The sequence below is a fragment of the Emys orbicularis genome, chromosome 13, assembly GCF_028017835.1.
Source record: "Emys orbicularis isolate rEmyOrb1 chromosome 13, rEmyOrb1.hap1, whole genome shotgun sequence".
In the NCBI taxonomy this organism is placed as follows: domain Eukaryota; kingdom Metazoa; phylum Chordata; order Testudines; family Emydidae; genus Emys; species Emys orbicularis.
This window is the reverse complement of record NC_088695.1, coordinates 13,900,258-13,915,993: the sequence shown is the minus strand read 5'-3', so window position 1 is coordinate 13,915,993 and position 15,736 is coordinate 13,900,258. Positions and strand designations below refer to the sequence as shown.

General features: G+C 47.1%; 1 protein-coding gene and 1 pseudogene across 1 annotated transcript; one reads left to right on the top strand and one right to left on the bottom strand.

The window, feature by feature from the left end:
- Positions 1 to 317: 317 nt before the first annotated feature.
- On the top strand, positions 318 to 860 carry LOC135887469 (olfactory receptor 14A16-like; the record flags this gene model as incomplete). The annotated part of the gene is made up of 1 exon (XM_065415219.1): positions 318 to 860. A coding segment is annotated over one exon (543 nt), but the record flags the coding sequence as incomplete, so codon positions are not given.
- A 12,746-nt stretch (positions 861 to 13,606) lies between these two features.
- On the bottom strand, positions 13,607 to 14,516 carry LOC135887725 (olfactory receptor 14A16-like; annotated as a pseudogene).
- Positions 14,517 to 15,736: the final 1,220 nt, after the last annotated feature.

Here is a 15,736-nt window from a genome sequence, read left to right as displayed (position 1 = left end):
ATTCTCTGAGGTTCGGAGCTGCAGATTTTATACTTTGTGCTGTTTCTATGGCTTTACCTGGTAGCCCTGAAAGGGAATCTCCTTTTTATCATCCTTGTAGTGCTTGACCACCACCTTCACACCCCCATGTACTTCTTCCTGATGAATCTGTCCATCTTGGACCTTGGATCCATCTCCCTCACTTTCCCCAGTCCGTGGCCAAATCCCTATTAAACATCCGGTCAATTTCTTATGCTGGATGAACTTCCCAAGTCTTTCTCTTCATCTTCTTCACTGCAGTTGACTTTGCTTTTCTAACCATCATGGCGTATGACTGATACATCATCACCTGCCAACCACTGCATTATGAGATTATAATGAACAGGAGAGCTTGTGTCCAAATGGCATCCAGTGCCTGGATCACTGGAATTCTCCTTTCTATACTGCACACTGGGAACACGTTTGCAATAACCTTCTGTGGAGGCAACATGGTGGGTCAGTTCTACTGTGAAATCCCCCAAATACTCAAGCTGGACTGCTCTGACCTGTACCTTGGTGAAACTGTGGTTCTTTCCTTTAACATATTCTTAGGCTTAAGCTGCTTTGGTTTTATAATTGTGTCGTATGTTAAGATCTTCAAAACAGTGCTGAGAATCCCCTCTGAGCAGGGTCGGCATAAAGCCTTCTCCACCTGCCTTCCTCACCTCATTGTGGTCTCCTTGTTATTTTGCACTGCTGTTTTTGCTTACGTGAAGCCCACTTCCCGCTCTCCATCAGGTCTGGATCTTGTGGTGTGTGTGCTTTATTCTGTGGTGCCTCCTTTGATGAATCATAGAATCCTAGAATATCAGGATTGTAAGGGACCTCAGGAGGTCATCTAGTCCAACCCCCTGCTCAAAGCAGGGGGTTGGACTAGATCACCCAACTAAATCATCCCAGTCAGGGCTTTGTCAAGCCTGACCTTAAAAACCTCTAAGGAAGGAGATTCCACCACCTCCCTAGGTAACCCATTCCAGCGCTTCACCACCCTTCTAGTTAAATAGTGTTTCCTAATATCCAACCTAAACCTCCCCCACTGCAACTTGAGACCATTACTCCTTGTTCTGTCATCTTCTACCACTGAGAACAGTCCAGATCCATCCTCTTTGGAACCCCCTTTCAGGTAGTTGAAAGCAGCTATAAAATCCCCTCTCATTCTTCTCTTCTGCAGACTAAATAATCCCAGTTCCCTCAGACTCTCCTCATAAGTGATGTGCTCCAGCCCTCTAATCATTTTTGTTGGCCTCCGGTGGACTCTTTCCAATTTTTTCCACATCCTTCTTGTAGTGTGGGGCCCAAAACTTGACACAGTACTCCAGATGAGTCCTCACCAATGTTGAATAGAGGGGAATGATCACTTCCTTTGATCTACTGTCAATGCTCCTTCTTATACAGCCCAAAAAGCTGTTAGCCTTCTTGGCAACAAGGACACACTGTTGACTCATATCCAGCTTCTCGTCCACTTTAACCCCTAGGTTCTTTTCTGCAGAACTGCCTGCCTAGCCACTCGGTCCCAGTCTGTAGCAGTGTGGTCCGATCATCTACAGCATGAGGAACAAGGAGATCAAAGGTGCCTTGAAGATACTAACTGGATGGAGGTTATTCACCAAAAATGAAATTTCAAGTTTTCTCCCATAACCATGGTTTCATTCTGTGTTTCCTTACAGATATAATCAAATGGTGACATTATTGTCTCCATAGAAATGTGATGTGCAATCTTTTTTATACAAAATGTTGTGTTTACAGTGGTAATAATCCAGAATAAATTCACTGAAGTCAGTGGAGTTACTCTAGATTTACACCAGTGTAAATCAGATAAGAATCAATTGATCGATCTAACTATAAATGGCAAAAAAACCTGCAAAATCCTTTGTTAACACAGATTTAAGATTGCCCATTGATAGTTCAGACCCTTCCAGAATATTGTGTTGTACAGAAAAATGTAAACTTTGGAAAGCCAAGAAATAGAGAGTTAATATACATGCTCATACAACCTTAACTCTGCCCCCAGGAGCTGACAATAGCCCCATGGAATTCTCTGTATTAAACTCTAGCTGCATTCATTGTGTTAGCTGTAGCTGACTTGAATGGTGGAGGGAGAAGGATGGTGCGTTTGTGATATGAGGAGCTCTGGGGATTAGTTGAGGAGTGCCATAGAACTGTGTTTGTAATATGGGGAGACCTGGTCTCACCCCCGCACCCCATGTGTGAGACCAAAGGGAAGAGGTGCACGTGTCACTTGAGGGTCCTGTCTGCATTGTTTCAATACAGAATTGTGTAGGTCATGTCAGTAGCAGGGCCCTGGGGTCATCTTCCCAGTGGTAAGGGGGGATATGAGAGCAGGCTGTGGGTTTAATGAGGGATAGGGGGAAGTAGAGTGTAGGTGATCTCCTGTGTACAAGTGTGAGGGGGCTGTAAAAGGGGATGTTGTTAAATTGTACCCATGTGGCATTCTGTGGGGGAAGCAGGCCCAGTGTTCAAGCATAGGGAAAGCACAGGTAGCACCTGTCCATTGCAGTGACAAGGCAGAGCAGGAGTGTGGGTGTTACGGGTGTTGTGGGGCATTGCCCAAAGGGGGCAGAGTTAAGGTTATGTGGGCATTTACCTTACCTTACCTTAATTCTGTATGTCCTGGTTTTCAGAAGCTTGAGTTTTGCTGAACTGGTCCTTCTGGATGGGCAAAAGCTCTCACTGGGAGACCTTAACTCTGTTTCAATGAAATTTTTGGCTATTTAAATTCCTAGCTGTTTGAAGAGAAAGAAAAATGTTGGTAGGAGTATGTGGTCCTTGTTTCAGCTGTAGATAGCAATGGATATGGAGGATGAGAGAAGCAAAAGCCTCTTTTCAGAACCACCATGATTTTTTTTTCTGGACGGGAGCTGTATTCTGTGCCTGTCTGGGTTCCCCTCACATCCACCCCCAGAACCTCTCCATAAGTGCAGCACAAAGTTGGATTCATTTATGCCACATTGGACACTCAGAGAAGTGGCCTGTTGATCTTAATGAGCTATTCTGAGCTGAGCGAGAACCCCTCCAGGAGACGGTGCAGCCTGAAAGTGTGAACTGCTCCACTCGTACCAGTCACCCCAGTGCCAGCAGGGTCTTCATGGTTTTGTCAGTGCATGCTCCCCATGTGCCTCTTCTCAGCTTCACACCCCAAGAGGAGGCACTTCCCTAGACCTGCACACATGGGGAAGGGGTTAGGTAGAAGATTAAGCCCCCCAGAAGGACAAGGACAAAGCCCCCAAGGTCATGTGAGGGGAGCAGGGAGGTTTGGACCCCCATAGATGGGTTGGGAACCCCCAGCTATTGGCACAGACATGGGAGGGGAATGTGGGGCTGTGAGGTGCCCCTGTCCCCAATATTCCCCCAGGCTGCTGTCACTCATCCTCATGTTTCCCTTCCCAGTGTCCCACCCCTCCCCATCTCCTAACCCCCAACCCGTCTCCTATCCACCCTCCTCATTTATCCAGCTTGCCATAATCACCCCTCCTCTCACTGCCCCCAAAACACCTCTCTCCTTTTCCCACCAACTCTTCCATCCCCAATTACTCCTCCCCCCCACCCCACCTCCCAGTGAGCTTGTGCATGGGTTATTTAGTTTCATTTCAAAAATAGTTTCAGCACCTTCTCAATTTTCGGCTGTGCTCAAGTGACAGTTCCACACAATTATAAACCCTTCAACAGAGGCAGATGCCTTCTGTTTTTAGTCACAGACTTCTGCCCAGGGTTAGATTTTAAGTCACAGGGCTAAGGTTTGTTGGCCAGAACATTCTCCTTTCAGCAGCTATGGGGCTGTGAGTCAGAAACAGTTTTCAACCATCTCCTCCTCTCACCATGCACATGCACAATGCAATCCATTTGGCGCGACTCCAAGCACTTCAAAGGCTGATGCTCCTAACTGAGAACTAAACACTGTGGCTAATAATGCTATCACTTTATTTCCCCCCAAGGTCCAGTGGGTGGACTGCACTCTGCTGAGGTGGCCCTTGAGCTTTGGAGATCCTGGTGTGAGGATCTGAGCCCCGGTTTGATCTCTAGCTGTGGACAATAAATCAGCACCAAAATGCACCAACTATTAGAAAAACTCCACTGCAGTCAATTGATTTCCCTCTCAGTCACACTGGTGTAAATCAGGAGTAACCCCACTGGAGTCAATGGGGCTGATTCCTCCGTCACTCTTCTCAGGGTAATTCCATGGTGTTACACTGGAGTATGTCTGGTTAAAGGGAGAGGAGATTCAGGCCCTTTGACTCCAGCCTCTGCCACATCCTCCACCCCCTGAACGCTCTTACTCTAGTCCCTGGGTGTCACCTTCCCTCTGCTACACACAGCCCAGCCCCGCAAACAACCCCCCCAGCCCCTAATCCCCTCCCTCCCCTCTCACGACCCTCCACCTCACGCACGTTCTCGGTCCCTCTTCTTTGAGATTCCCCCTCTCATGGCCCAGAGCTGATTCCTCACCCACCATTCCTGAGAATACCAGACATTCTGGTACTTCTGGGAAAGCTGTGGCCCTGCCTGCGTGTCCCCGCCAGCCAGTGTGACCTTGCATGCGACTCTTGTCCATGATACTGGACAAAACCACATCTGATTTTGTGTCAGTACCAGACAGGAGATAAGTCACACAAAATGGGGATTATCCATCTTAAAACCAAATGAATGGCCAGCTATCTCGACACACCATGCTCACCACCCCCACCCCCCACCCCAAACAGCTTCTGTACGGCTACCTAGATACCTCCTCTGCCAGGAATATGTTCCAGTAAACTAGATCTCCTGCATTCTGTCCTAGAGGCACTGTTGGCGGGTATATTGTCCAACAGTGAACATTGTGGCTCCCTTCTGGATTAGGGCCTAATGGAGTTAACGGAGTCCTTGGGAACTTGCGTTTAACTCCTCAGGCCACTTAAAAAAATCACAGCTCTGCTTTTAGACCAATGTCCTGTCTTCGCCCTAGACATGAGGCCTCCAGGTTAGGTGTCAGACACACTGCCTTGGAGAAGTGCACTTGCTTTATAGGTCAAAGGAAGGATTTAGTTCTCCAGGGCTCTCAATTAAGGAACAAATTAACAAGAGACTGAAAACAGGCTTTAGTCTAGAATTTTAAAGGTACCTAGGGGATCTGAACCCTAAGTCCCATCAATGGAATTTTTTGCAGGATATTCATAGAATTTAAGGCCAGAAGGGACCATTAGCTCACCCAGTTTGAGTCTTCTGACCTCCTACAGATCACAGGCCATTTACCCCTGTCTTGAGCCCCATAACTTATGTTTGACGAACACATGTTCCAGAAGGGCATTCAATCTTGATCTAAAGACATCAAGAGATGGAGAATCCACCACTGGCCTTGGTAAAAGCTGTCAAGGTTAATTGGATGTCCAGTCCCATTGAACGGAATTTTCAAAGCTACTTGGGGAATTTGATAGATTTGAAGTTCTGAGCCTTATTGTATTCGTGTCCCATCATATGGATTAGCATATGGCACAAGGGACGTTGCTGCTTTTTGATCATTTCTTCAATGGTAGTTGCCGTACTGGGAAGAGAAAAGAAGGCTGAGTGGGGACCTGATAACAGTCTCCAAATATGTTATGGGCTGTTATAAAGAGGATGGTGATCAATTGTCCTCCATGTCCAATGAAGTTAGGAGAAGAAGTAATGGGCTGAATCTGCAGCAAAGGAGATTTAGGTTAGAGATTAGGAAAAGTTTTCTAACTCTAAGGACTCTGGAACAGGCTGCCAAGGGAGGGTTTGCCTAAATACCCCCCAGGGCCTGGATCCATAAAGAGATCCAGGCATCGTGACTCGCAGTGTGGCAGCACCTAACATTTAGGCACCTATAAAATCACTGGGACAACAATAGGGTCACACACAGCCTGAGTCAGCCCCCCGGGCTCCCTAAATGACAGATAGGGGGAGACGGACACCTAAGAACGGGAGCCACAAAATTCAGCATGCTAGGAGGGGAGGCGCCTGAGTTAGCCGATGGGAGATGCCTAAGTCCTGTCAGGGAGGCCCTTGTCTCTGCTAGAGAACCACAAGCCTGGGGAAGATAGGCGTGTGCTCGATCCGAGACCCGAGCTGGTAGTACCCACTACTTGATGACATCAAATGGATACTCCCATCTAATCAAACATACCTCGCCCTCCCAAACCTCCACCCACCAAAAACATGTGGAATAAAGAACCAAATCAACCAACCAACCAATACAGTACATCCTCGCTATAACGAACCCCTGGGGATCCAAGCCATTTGTTCCTTAAAGCCAGGGGTTCATTATAGAAAAGAGCCCTGCCGCCGGGGCAGCAGCTGTCACCTTGAGCCCCATGGCCATAGTGGAGGCTGACAGCTCTTCCAGACCTGGGTCGGTAGTGGGGGCACAGAGCTTCTCTGGCCTCGGGGCTGTGGCAGGGGCAGAATGTTTACTCCCCAACCTGAAGAAAGGAGAAGAGGCAGAGACCCCATGTGTGACTTTGATATGGTAACTGATTATATGTGGAAAGTTCTCTGATACCGTGGTGATGGGTGGCAGTACAAAAGCCTCACACTGATCAATTGATCAATAGATGGAGGGGTATGTAGGGGGATGGATGGATAGCTAGACAGGGATAATTCATTGAAGATAGGTCCATTAATGGCGATTAACCAAGAGGGTCAGGGATGCAACCCTGTGCTCTGGGTGTCCCTAAGCCTCTGACTGCCAGATGCTGGGATTGGACAGCACAGAATGGGTCACTCAATAATTGCTCTGTTATGTTCATTCTCTCTGAAGCATCTGACATTGGCCAGTGTGTGAAGACAGGAGAATGGGCTAGATGAACCATTCGGTCTGACCCAGTATGGTCATTCTTATGTTCTTAGATAGACAGATAGATAGATTTTGATCTTAGTTATATAGGTGTAAATTTATAGTAACTCCATTGACCTGAGTGGAGTTTTTTCTAGATATTTACCAGTGTAAATACCTCAGTGTGCCTAAGCGGATTGCACGTTATGTTCTCATGGAAACAATTATGTCAACAGTTGATTATATTTTTTAAGAAACACAGAATGAGGTGATGGTCATGGGAGAAATATGGCCATTTTATTTTTTGGAGAATAGCCTTGATGCAGTCATTTTCCACAGGGCAGCTTCCATATACTTTTTCCTCTTGCTATAAATGATCGGATTCATCATGGGACACACCACGGAATAAAAAACAGCCACCATGAGATCCAGACATGAGATTGAGCTGGAGGTGCATTTAATATAGGCAAAACTAGCAGTGCAAACAAACACAGAGACCACAATGAGGTGAGGAAGGCAGGTGGAGAAGGCTTTATGATAGCCCTGCTGAGAGGGGAGTCTCAGCACATATGACATAATTATAAAAATAAAGCAGCTTAAGGCAAAGTACACGCTAAAGGCAATAGCCCCAGTTTCACTGAGATATGAGTCATAGCAAGCAAGTTTGAGGAGCTGGGGGATTTCACAGAAGAACTGATCCATCTCATTGTCTCCACAGAAGATTATTGCAAACGTGTTCCCAGTGTGCAGTGTAGAAATGAGAACCCCACTGATCCAGGTACTGGCTGCCATTTGGACACAAACTCTCTGTCTCATAGTGCAGTGGTTGGCAGATGGCGATGTATCGGTTCTACGGCATGACGATCAGTAAGGGAAGCTCAGCTGTAGCGAAGAAAAGGAAGAGAAAGACTTAGGCAATGCATCCGTAATACGAAATGGCCCTGGTGCTCATGGGGGAATTGGCAATGGACTTTGGGACGATGATGGAAATGGAGCTAAGGTCTAGGATGGAAAGATTCATCAGGAAGAAATACATGGGCATGTGAAGATGGTGGTCGAGAGCTATGGCTGTGATGATGAGAAGATTCCCCGTCAGGGCTGCCAGGTAAATCCCTAGAAACACCATAAAATGCAAAATTGGCAGCTCCCGAACATCAGAGAATCACAGGAGAAGGAACTCAGTCATGGTGATTCGGTTGGATATTTTCTTCCTCAGTACATCATGTGACGGCTGTGGAGGGAAGGACAAGGGCAACAGCCAGGGTTCAGCTGCAGTCAGTATAGGCCTTGCCAGAGCCCTAGGCATAACTAATAGTATGAACCAAAGACTGCAAAACAAGGCAGACTTGACCTTGGCAGAATAGTAACACACCAGATATTGACTTACCAAGTAAGCACATTCCTGACTGGAGAGGATGGTACAAGAACACCCAGAGTTCTCAAATAACTTCATAAACAAATTCCCAAGAGATGATACAGGAGCACACTGACCCCTTGTAAGATAAGGAGGGCAGGACAGGATAATGGATGAGGATGTTTTGTTTGACCCAGCAGGTACAAGGTGTAGGGCTGGTAATTAACAACGTCTGGAGTGTAATATGTGATTTGTTTCTATCAATGTAAAAAAGGAGAAGTCATGGGGGGGGGATATCTTTGTGTCGGCTGAGGGCACAGGACCCTGTTATATTGACTGAGCCTTTACCTTGTTGTTAGAGGGCTTATTACTTCACCCTCTCACTTCTGTGGTCCTTCTCGCATGAACGGAGAGCAACAATACCCGAAGTCCAATGGTGCAAACAATTCAATGTTTATTGGGGTGAACTTCCAGCAAGCATGATTCCAGTTTCCTTCCTCAATGTCCCCCTTTCCAGCTCTGACACCACAGAGCCTTGCCTGTGTCCCTGTTCCCATTCCCATTCCCACCCTTAGCAAAACATGATTCCAATTCCCGCACCCCATTCCCTGTTCCCATTCCCCCCTTACTTCCTGATTGACTGCAGACTATATAGTAAAACTTGAGTTCTGCTTAGCTATACCTTAACCAATCATTTGTGGAGACAACAGTGATAGAACAATACAGAAATTAGGATTTCACATCCCAACTGTTGATAAGCGAGTTCTTGCCAGACAGGATGCTATCAAACTAAGTTTCTTTTAAATCTTTTAGGCTCTTCCCTTTCTCTGGAGATAATAGTTCGGATTGCCTTATTTCAATGTGACTAGTTTGGAATGTGAGGATGTGACCGTTCGCTTCCCAGCTTATGGCTGCCTCTGCTGCTTAGCCAAAGGCTTAGCCTAAGAACAGGGCCTCAGACTGTCGCAGTAAGAGAAGGCCCTTAGACCAGCAGACAGTGATTTTGATTCTTTCTTTTATACCTCTATAACTAAGTGATAAGAATACACCTAAATTCTTAAAGTATAGGCCTTTGCAGACAGGCCTGAATATCTATATCCTAACACTCCACCCCTTTTTTTTATTTTTCTTTTGGGATCCTCCTGCCCAGGTATCCCTGGAAAAGCATAGGACATATGGTGACACATTTCCTGATAGGGCCAGGCATCAAGGGGGAAGGTGTTGATATTCCATTTATCCCACTGCCCCTTGTGTAGTATAGTGCCCTGCACCTTCTCTCATACGGGCATACCACACCTGTTCCAATTAGTGTTCCAGACTTCCCATTATAGTGGGCCTGAGAAGGTTGGGTCCAGGTTGTCTAGTACACTGTGGGGTGGGGAGGGCTTACTACATTACTTATAGGTTATCTCCATATGCAACATAACACAAGTACAGTTAACAATCCACAATCCACAGCAACACCGAGTCCTGACCACTGCAGTATGGTCCAACATCCGAGCCACCACCAAAACACTGCTTCTCCTCCTTTGCTAGGGTTAAAATTTTGTCAGCGCCATCCTGTAGTGTGTATTGTAAGTGTGTCCAACTGTTGGCGCCTGCAGCAAGCTGCCCCTGCAGGTTTTGCGTGCTTTTGTCCATATCCATTGAATGTCCACAGATAAATGGGTTATTATCCAAACCAACTTAACCACTTGGTATGGAATCAGACCATATGCCCTGGTTCGATTATTTACAGCAATAAGATTTACAGATCTATTTGTGCACCAAAGTCCGTATAACAGCATATAGATGGTTATGGGCTGGTGTAATTGTGCCCCCAGTAATATGTACATTTCCAGCAAAACACCTCATACACAGTACACCCAATTGTCCACCCCTTTCCATAGGCCATTGAGCCTGCTCCTCCATAGTCATAGGAGAGGGACACATCCAAACATCTTCTCCGGATTTACACCATTTCACACACCCCTCCATTGATTCCCAGTGAGTTCCTCCCCTTTCTCATTATTCCCATAGGGCTTGTGGGGACCACCTTAGTTGCCATTCCATTTCCAGGTACCATGGTAGCTATTACAAAGGTGCTGGCCTCCTGGTAGAGCATTTTGCATTCCCATACACATCTCCCCTCCCCCACCGTGCTTTGAAGCCATCCCCACCCTGCTTTGCTGACAAAAAACCTCGCTGAGCACCTTTGCCACTGAACTGAGCCTGTGGACTCTCTTTATGAACAACATCTAGGTCTGCTGAATCTGGCAGCAGTGTTGCACACCAGATATGGTGCTAGAGCAAGAGGTTCTGGTCCTCTTGATCTCCTCCAAGTCCACCTGTCCTCCATGTCAGGATAGATAGATTTTGGCTGCTTGGTTCAAATCTCACCTTGAATTTAAAGGCACTAGTCTGTACAAAGCAAATTCTGTGGGCTATCAGCTTTGCTGCTTACTCAGTTTTACCATCTGTCAGCTACCCTTCTGAAAGAGAAATAAGCAGAGATGCAATAGAGTGTATGGTTTTGAAATTATTGTATTATTGGACAATATTTGCATTCCCCAGTCTTTCTTAAAGCTCATTTTCCAATTAAGGGTGGTCAGAAATTTTCTACTTAAATTGTTTTAAGAGGAAAATTGTGTTTTCAATTAATAAAATTTTCATAGAAAGTCTCAGGTATACTCAAATATATTTCACAGATGCATCAAATATATACATAGGAAAACTGAAAACTCATGTTTTTTGGGTGGATTTAGGCAGAAAAAATCAGTTTTCTGAATTTTTTTTGTGAAAATGTTTGTTTCTCACTTGTCAAAACATGAACAATTGGAGATTTTGGGGAAGTCTATGAAAACCCATGCAGGCAGGGGCGGGGCCACAGCATTCCCAGAAGTACCAGAATGTCCAGTATTCTGGGAAAGCGTCAGTGGCCAACCAAGTCAAGGGAAGAGCGGGGCAAGATTTTTCCAAGCCATTGGCAGATTGTTTAACTCAGCTAAAAACATAGGAGCATTTGTCACGAATAGGTTGAGAAAACCATTTCCCAATGTCAAGTTTGACCACCTCTACCAACCTGAGCTGAGAGCAACACACACACCCCTGCTCATGCCATGCATCTTTGGTCTCTAGGGTGCAGAGGGACTAGGAATGTGCATGTCTGAGATGATCCGGGAATAACCTGCCCCTGATCTCACTAAGAAGTCCCTCCCCTCTTAGGTCTCACTCCCACTGCTGTTCTCCAGTAGCTTAGTAGGCAACATCAGCCTCTGATGAGTGCAGGAATAAGGTCCCCTGAAGTTCTCAGGACACTTGCGCATATGCGAGGGTCACCATATAATCTAGGCTGGCACCCGGGGGACTCAACCAGAAACATCTAGGGCCCAAAGTACGAGCTTCTACAGCTTGAGCTGAACAGCCAGGCTGCTGACAGCCACTGGAACAGCCCCCTATCCTCTAGGTGGGGAACAGAGGGGCCTCATAACACGCACTGCCCATGGGTCGTGTTTATACAGTGACACTGCACAGCTGCAGAGGTCAAAGGCTTCATCTGAGCTGGAGTCACCTCCCTCACCCAGGAGGACAGGGCTTCACAGACAGTTGTACTAATGCAACATCATGGACTCTACTGGTGTTTATTCTCTGTGTGGCCCCTTCTCCTCTTCCCCGTCCATGAACATCCATAAAGTCACAGAGTCATAGATTTCAAGGCCAGAAGGAACGATCAGATCATCCAGTCTGACATGCTGTATGCCAACACCAGCCGACACCCACAGACCAAATCCAACAACTGAAATTAGACCGAAGTGTCACAGCCCTCAGGAGACTAGACGGTTCTGTGCCACCGGCAGAGAATAGGAGAGACCAAGGGGCACCGGTGTCCGAAGCCCCCGCAATGGCAGGGAAATGATTGAGATACACCCAGAAAATCCTGGCAAGTGACCTGCACCCACATGCTGTAGAGGAATGCAAACCCCGCCTCCCCCAAGGTCCCTGCCAATCTGATTGGGGGGGGGGGGAATTCCTTTCTGACCCACATATGGCGATCAGTTAGAGCATGTGAGCAAGACCAAGCCAGCCAAGCTCCCGAGTGAGAGATAATGGCTCAGTGCCACCTCAGAGCCCCGGCACATCCCACCCATTGGCCCATCTCCAGTTGGGCCGCCCCGATTCTTCAGAGATTAAAAAAATAAAAAACTCCCAGAAATATATTGGTTGGGGTGGAGGAATCCCATCCTGACACCTGCCAGTGGCTAGATGAAACCCTGAAGCATGACCTTTCAGAACCAAAAGACATATGCAGCAAATGAGCCCCAGCGCTGTTGAGACTGGCCCCCCACCTTCACAAGCAGCCCCATTATACACTCACACTCAGACATGTGTCCATCTTGCTCTTCAATCTAATTCAGTCATTTGCTCCCCACAAAGGCTGCTCCAGAACCTCGCCCTGCTGGTGGTTAGAAACCTCCCTGTAATTTCTAGCCAGTCTCTCCATTTCTCACATGCCCAAATGTACTCGTGAGCCAGGCTAACACAGTCTGGCTCCTTGTCCCCCTCTAGTGGTTAGGCCACAAATGGTGGTTTATAAGACAATGGGCCCAGTCCCCAGCTTGTGGCAATGGATATACAGGTCCATTGGAGGCAGTAGGTCAGATCCACAGATGCTGAAAATTGCTTTAGCGCCACCAGAGTCAATGGAACAACACTGATGTGTTGAAGATTTACCAGCAATGTCTTCTCTCACCTACCCCAGTCTTACACCAGTCTGACTCCTTTGCTTCCAACGAAGCCACTCCTGATTTATGCACAAAAGCAAGACAACTGCCATCATTGTTTTCAGTGGCCATGGAATGGGTGCTAGTGGCTAAGCAGTGTAACGGATATTGTTTTCGCACAGAATGAAAGTCTGATTCTTCTTGCGCACAGAATTACACCAATTTAACTCCACAACTGGACCAGATTTTCTACTGGTGTAAATCACCCGAGCCGCAGTGACATCAGCGGAGTTAATCTGGATTTGCATTGGTGCAACTGAGATCAGAATCAGACCTGTCTGTGTTCAAGCTGTGTGGTCATGGAAATAAGTGACATTAATCAATAGATACTAAGGCTAGATCAACACTATAGTGGGGGGGGGGGTTCGACCTTAGATACACAACTTCAGCTACGCGAATAGCGTATAGCTGAAGTCGGTGATTTTAGGTCGATTTACCTGGCCGTGAGGACGATGGCGAGTCGACCGCTGCTGCTCCCCCGTCTACTCCGCTTCCGCCTCTCGTTGTGGTGGAGTTCCAGAGTCGACGGCAGAGCGATCGGGGATCAATTTTATCGAGTCTACACTAGACGCGATAAATAGATCCCCGATAGATCGATCGCTACCCACTGATCCGGCGGGTAGTTAAGACGTACACTAAGTAAGCCAACTTTTATTAGAGAAAGACAGAAAATTAATTCTTGGTGAATTACCTACATCTAGTCAGTCTCCTCAGGGCATCTTTCATCTCCTTGTTTCTCATGCTGTAGATAATTGGATTCATGATTGGTGGTGATACGGAATAGAGAACAGCCACCACAAGATCCAGAGCAGATGGGGAGCTGGAGGTGGGTTTCAGGTAGGCAAAGATGGCAGTGCAAACAAACAAGGAGACCACAGTTAGGTGAGGAAGGCAGGTGGAGAAGACTTTATGCCGGCCATGCTCAGAGGGGATTCTGAGCACTGATTTGAAGATCTGAACATACGACACAATGATAAAAACAAAGCTGCCTAAGACTAAACACGCACTAAATGCAAGAACCCCAACTTCACTGAGATATGAGTCAGAGCAGGCGAGCTTGAGTAGATGGGGGATCTCACAGAAGAACTGATCCACCATGTTGCCTTCACAGAAGCTCAATGCAAACGTGTTCCTGGTATGTAGCAATCCCACTGATCCAGGCACCAGCTGCCATTTCAACACAAGCTCTGCTGCTCATTATTTTCTAATAGTGCAGTGGTTGGCAGATGGCGACATATCGGTCGTATGCCATGATGATGAGAAGGGAAAAATCTGCTCCCAACAAGAAGAGGAGGAAAAAGACGTGGGCAACACATCCAGCATAGGAAATAGACCTGGTGTTCATGAGGGAGTTGGCCATGGATTTGGGGACAATGACAGAGATGGAGCCAAGGTCCAGGATTGACAGATTCATCAGGAAGAACTACATGGGGGTGTGAAGGTGGTGGTCGAAGGCTATAGCCATGAAGTTAAGAAGATTCTCCACCAGGGCTTCCAGGTAAATCACTAGAAACCTCACAAAATGCAAAATCTGCAGCTCCTGAACATCAGAGAATCCGAGGAGAAGGAACTCTGTCACAGTTGTTCGGTTGGACATTTTCTTTCTCAGGACATCACGTGATGGTGTCGGGGGGGGGGGGGGAGGGGACAAGAGCAAGGGCCAGGATTAGATCAGTGAAATAACTCTCCTTTTGTGAAAACCACCTTAATTTCCTTGTGGCAGACCGTTAGCTTGTGAGGATTGGTGTAATATGGGAATGAGGATGGGGAATGAGGATAGAGAAAACAGTCCCACTGACTCCAATAGAGTTACTCCTGATTTACACTGGGGTGAGAGAAAGTAGAATCATCTCAATGCACTCCAGTGCAGTTACTCCTAATTTACACGAGGGTGATGGAGAGGAGAAATAGAAACAATTGTTTTTGAGGTATTTGTATACCTCTGTCACCGAGACATGGGAGAACTCTGGATAACAGTGTATAAATGTTACTATCCTCAGTTTACGGAGGGGAATCAGGGGTCTGACTGGATATATTCTGCTGTCAGGGGCACTGCTGTGAATGTGGGGTAATTTCACTGCATGCCATGGAATTATTCCCAATTTATACTGCTCTAAATGGGAGCAGCATCCAGCATGGAGGTGACTGAACCCAGCCAGACATAATTACACAGTGAACTCGAGTCAGGAATACAGCACAGTGTTGGGGGTGTGGATAGGGGGTGGGGTGGTCGGGAGGGAAACAGGGGGTTGAGTGGGGGCAGGGATCCCATGGGGGCAGTCAGTAAAGAGGGGGGGTTGGATGGGGCGGCAGGGGGCAGTCAGGGGCAGGGGTTCGAGGAGTAGTAAGGGGACAGGGAGAAGGGGTGGTTGGATGGGGCGGGGATTCCGGGGGGGCCGTCAGTGAACACGGGGGATTGGATGGAGCAGAAGTCCTGGGGGGCAGATAGGATGTGGGGGCTGGGCCCTCCATACAATTTACGAAACCCGATGTGGCTCTTAGGCCAAAAAGTTTGCCCGCCCCTGCACTAAACCACACTCGCTTCCCAGAGCTGGGGACAGAACCCAGAAATCCTCACTCCTAGTCCCCACTACTCTAACCCACTGGACTCAACGCCTAAAAGACAGGAGTAACAATAAACTGAGAACTAGACACAACCTGATGTAGATATGTAGATAGTTAGAGAAGATAGATAGATAGATAGATAGATGTAACAACAAACGAACAGAGGGACACAAGTAAGAAAAGAACAGATACAGATAGTGAGAGAGAAACACAGAACTAACACTAACAGATAGATAGAGCAGTAAAAACAAA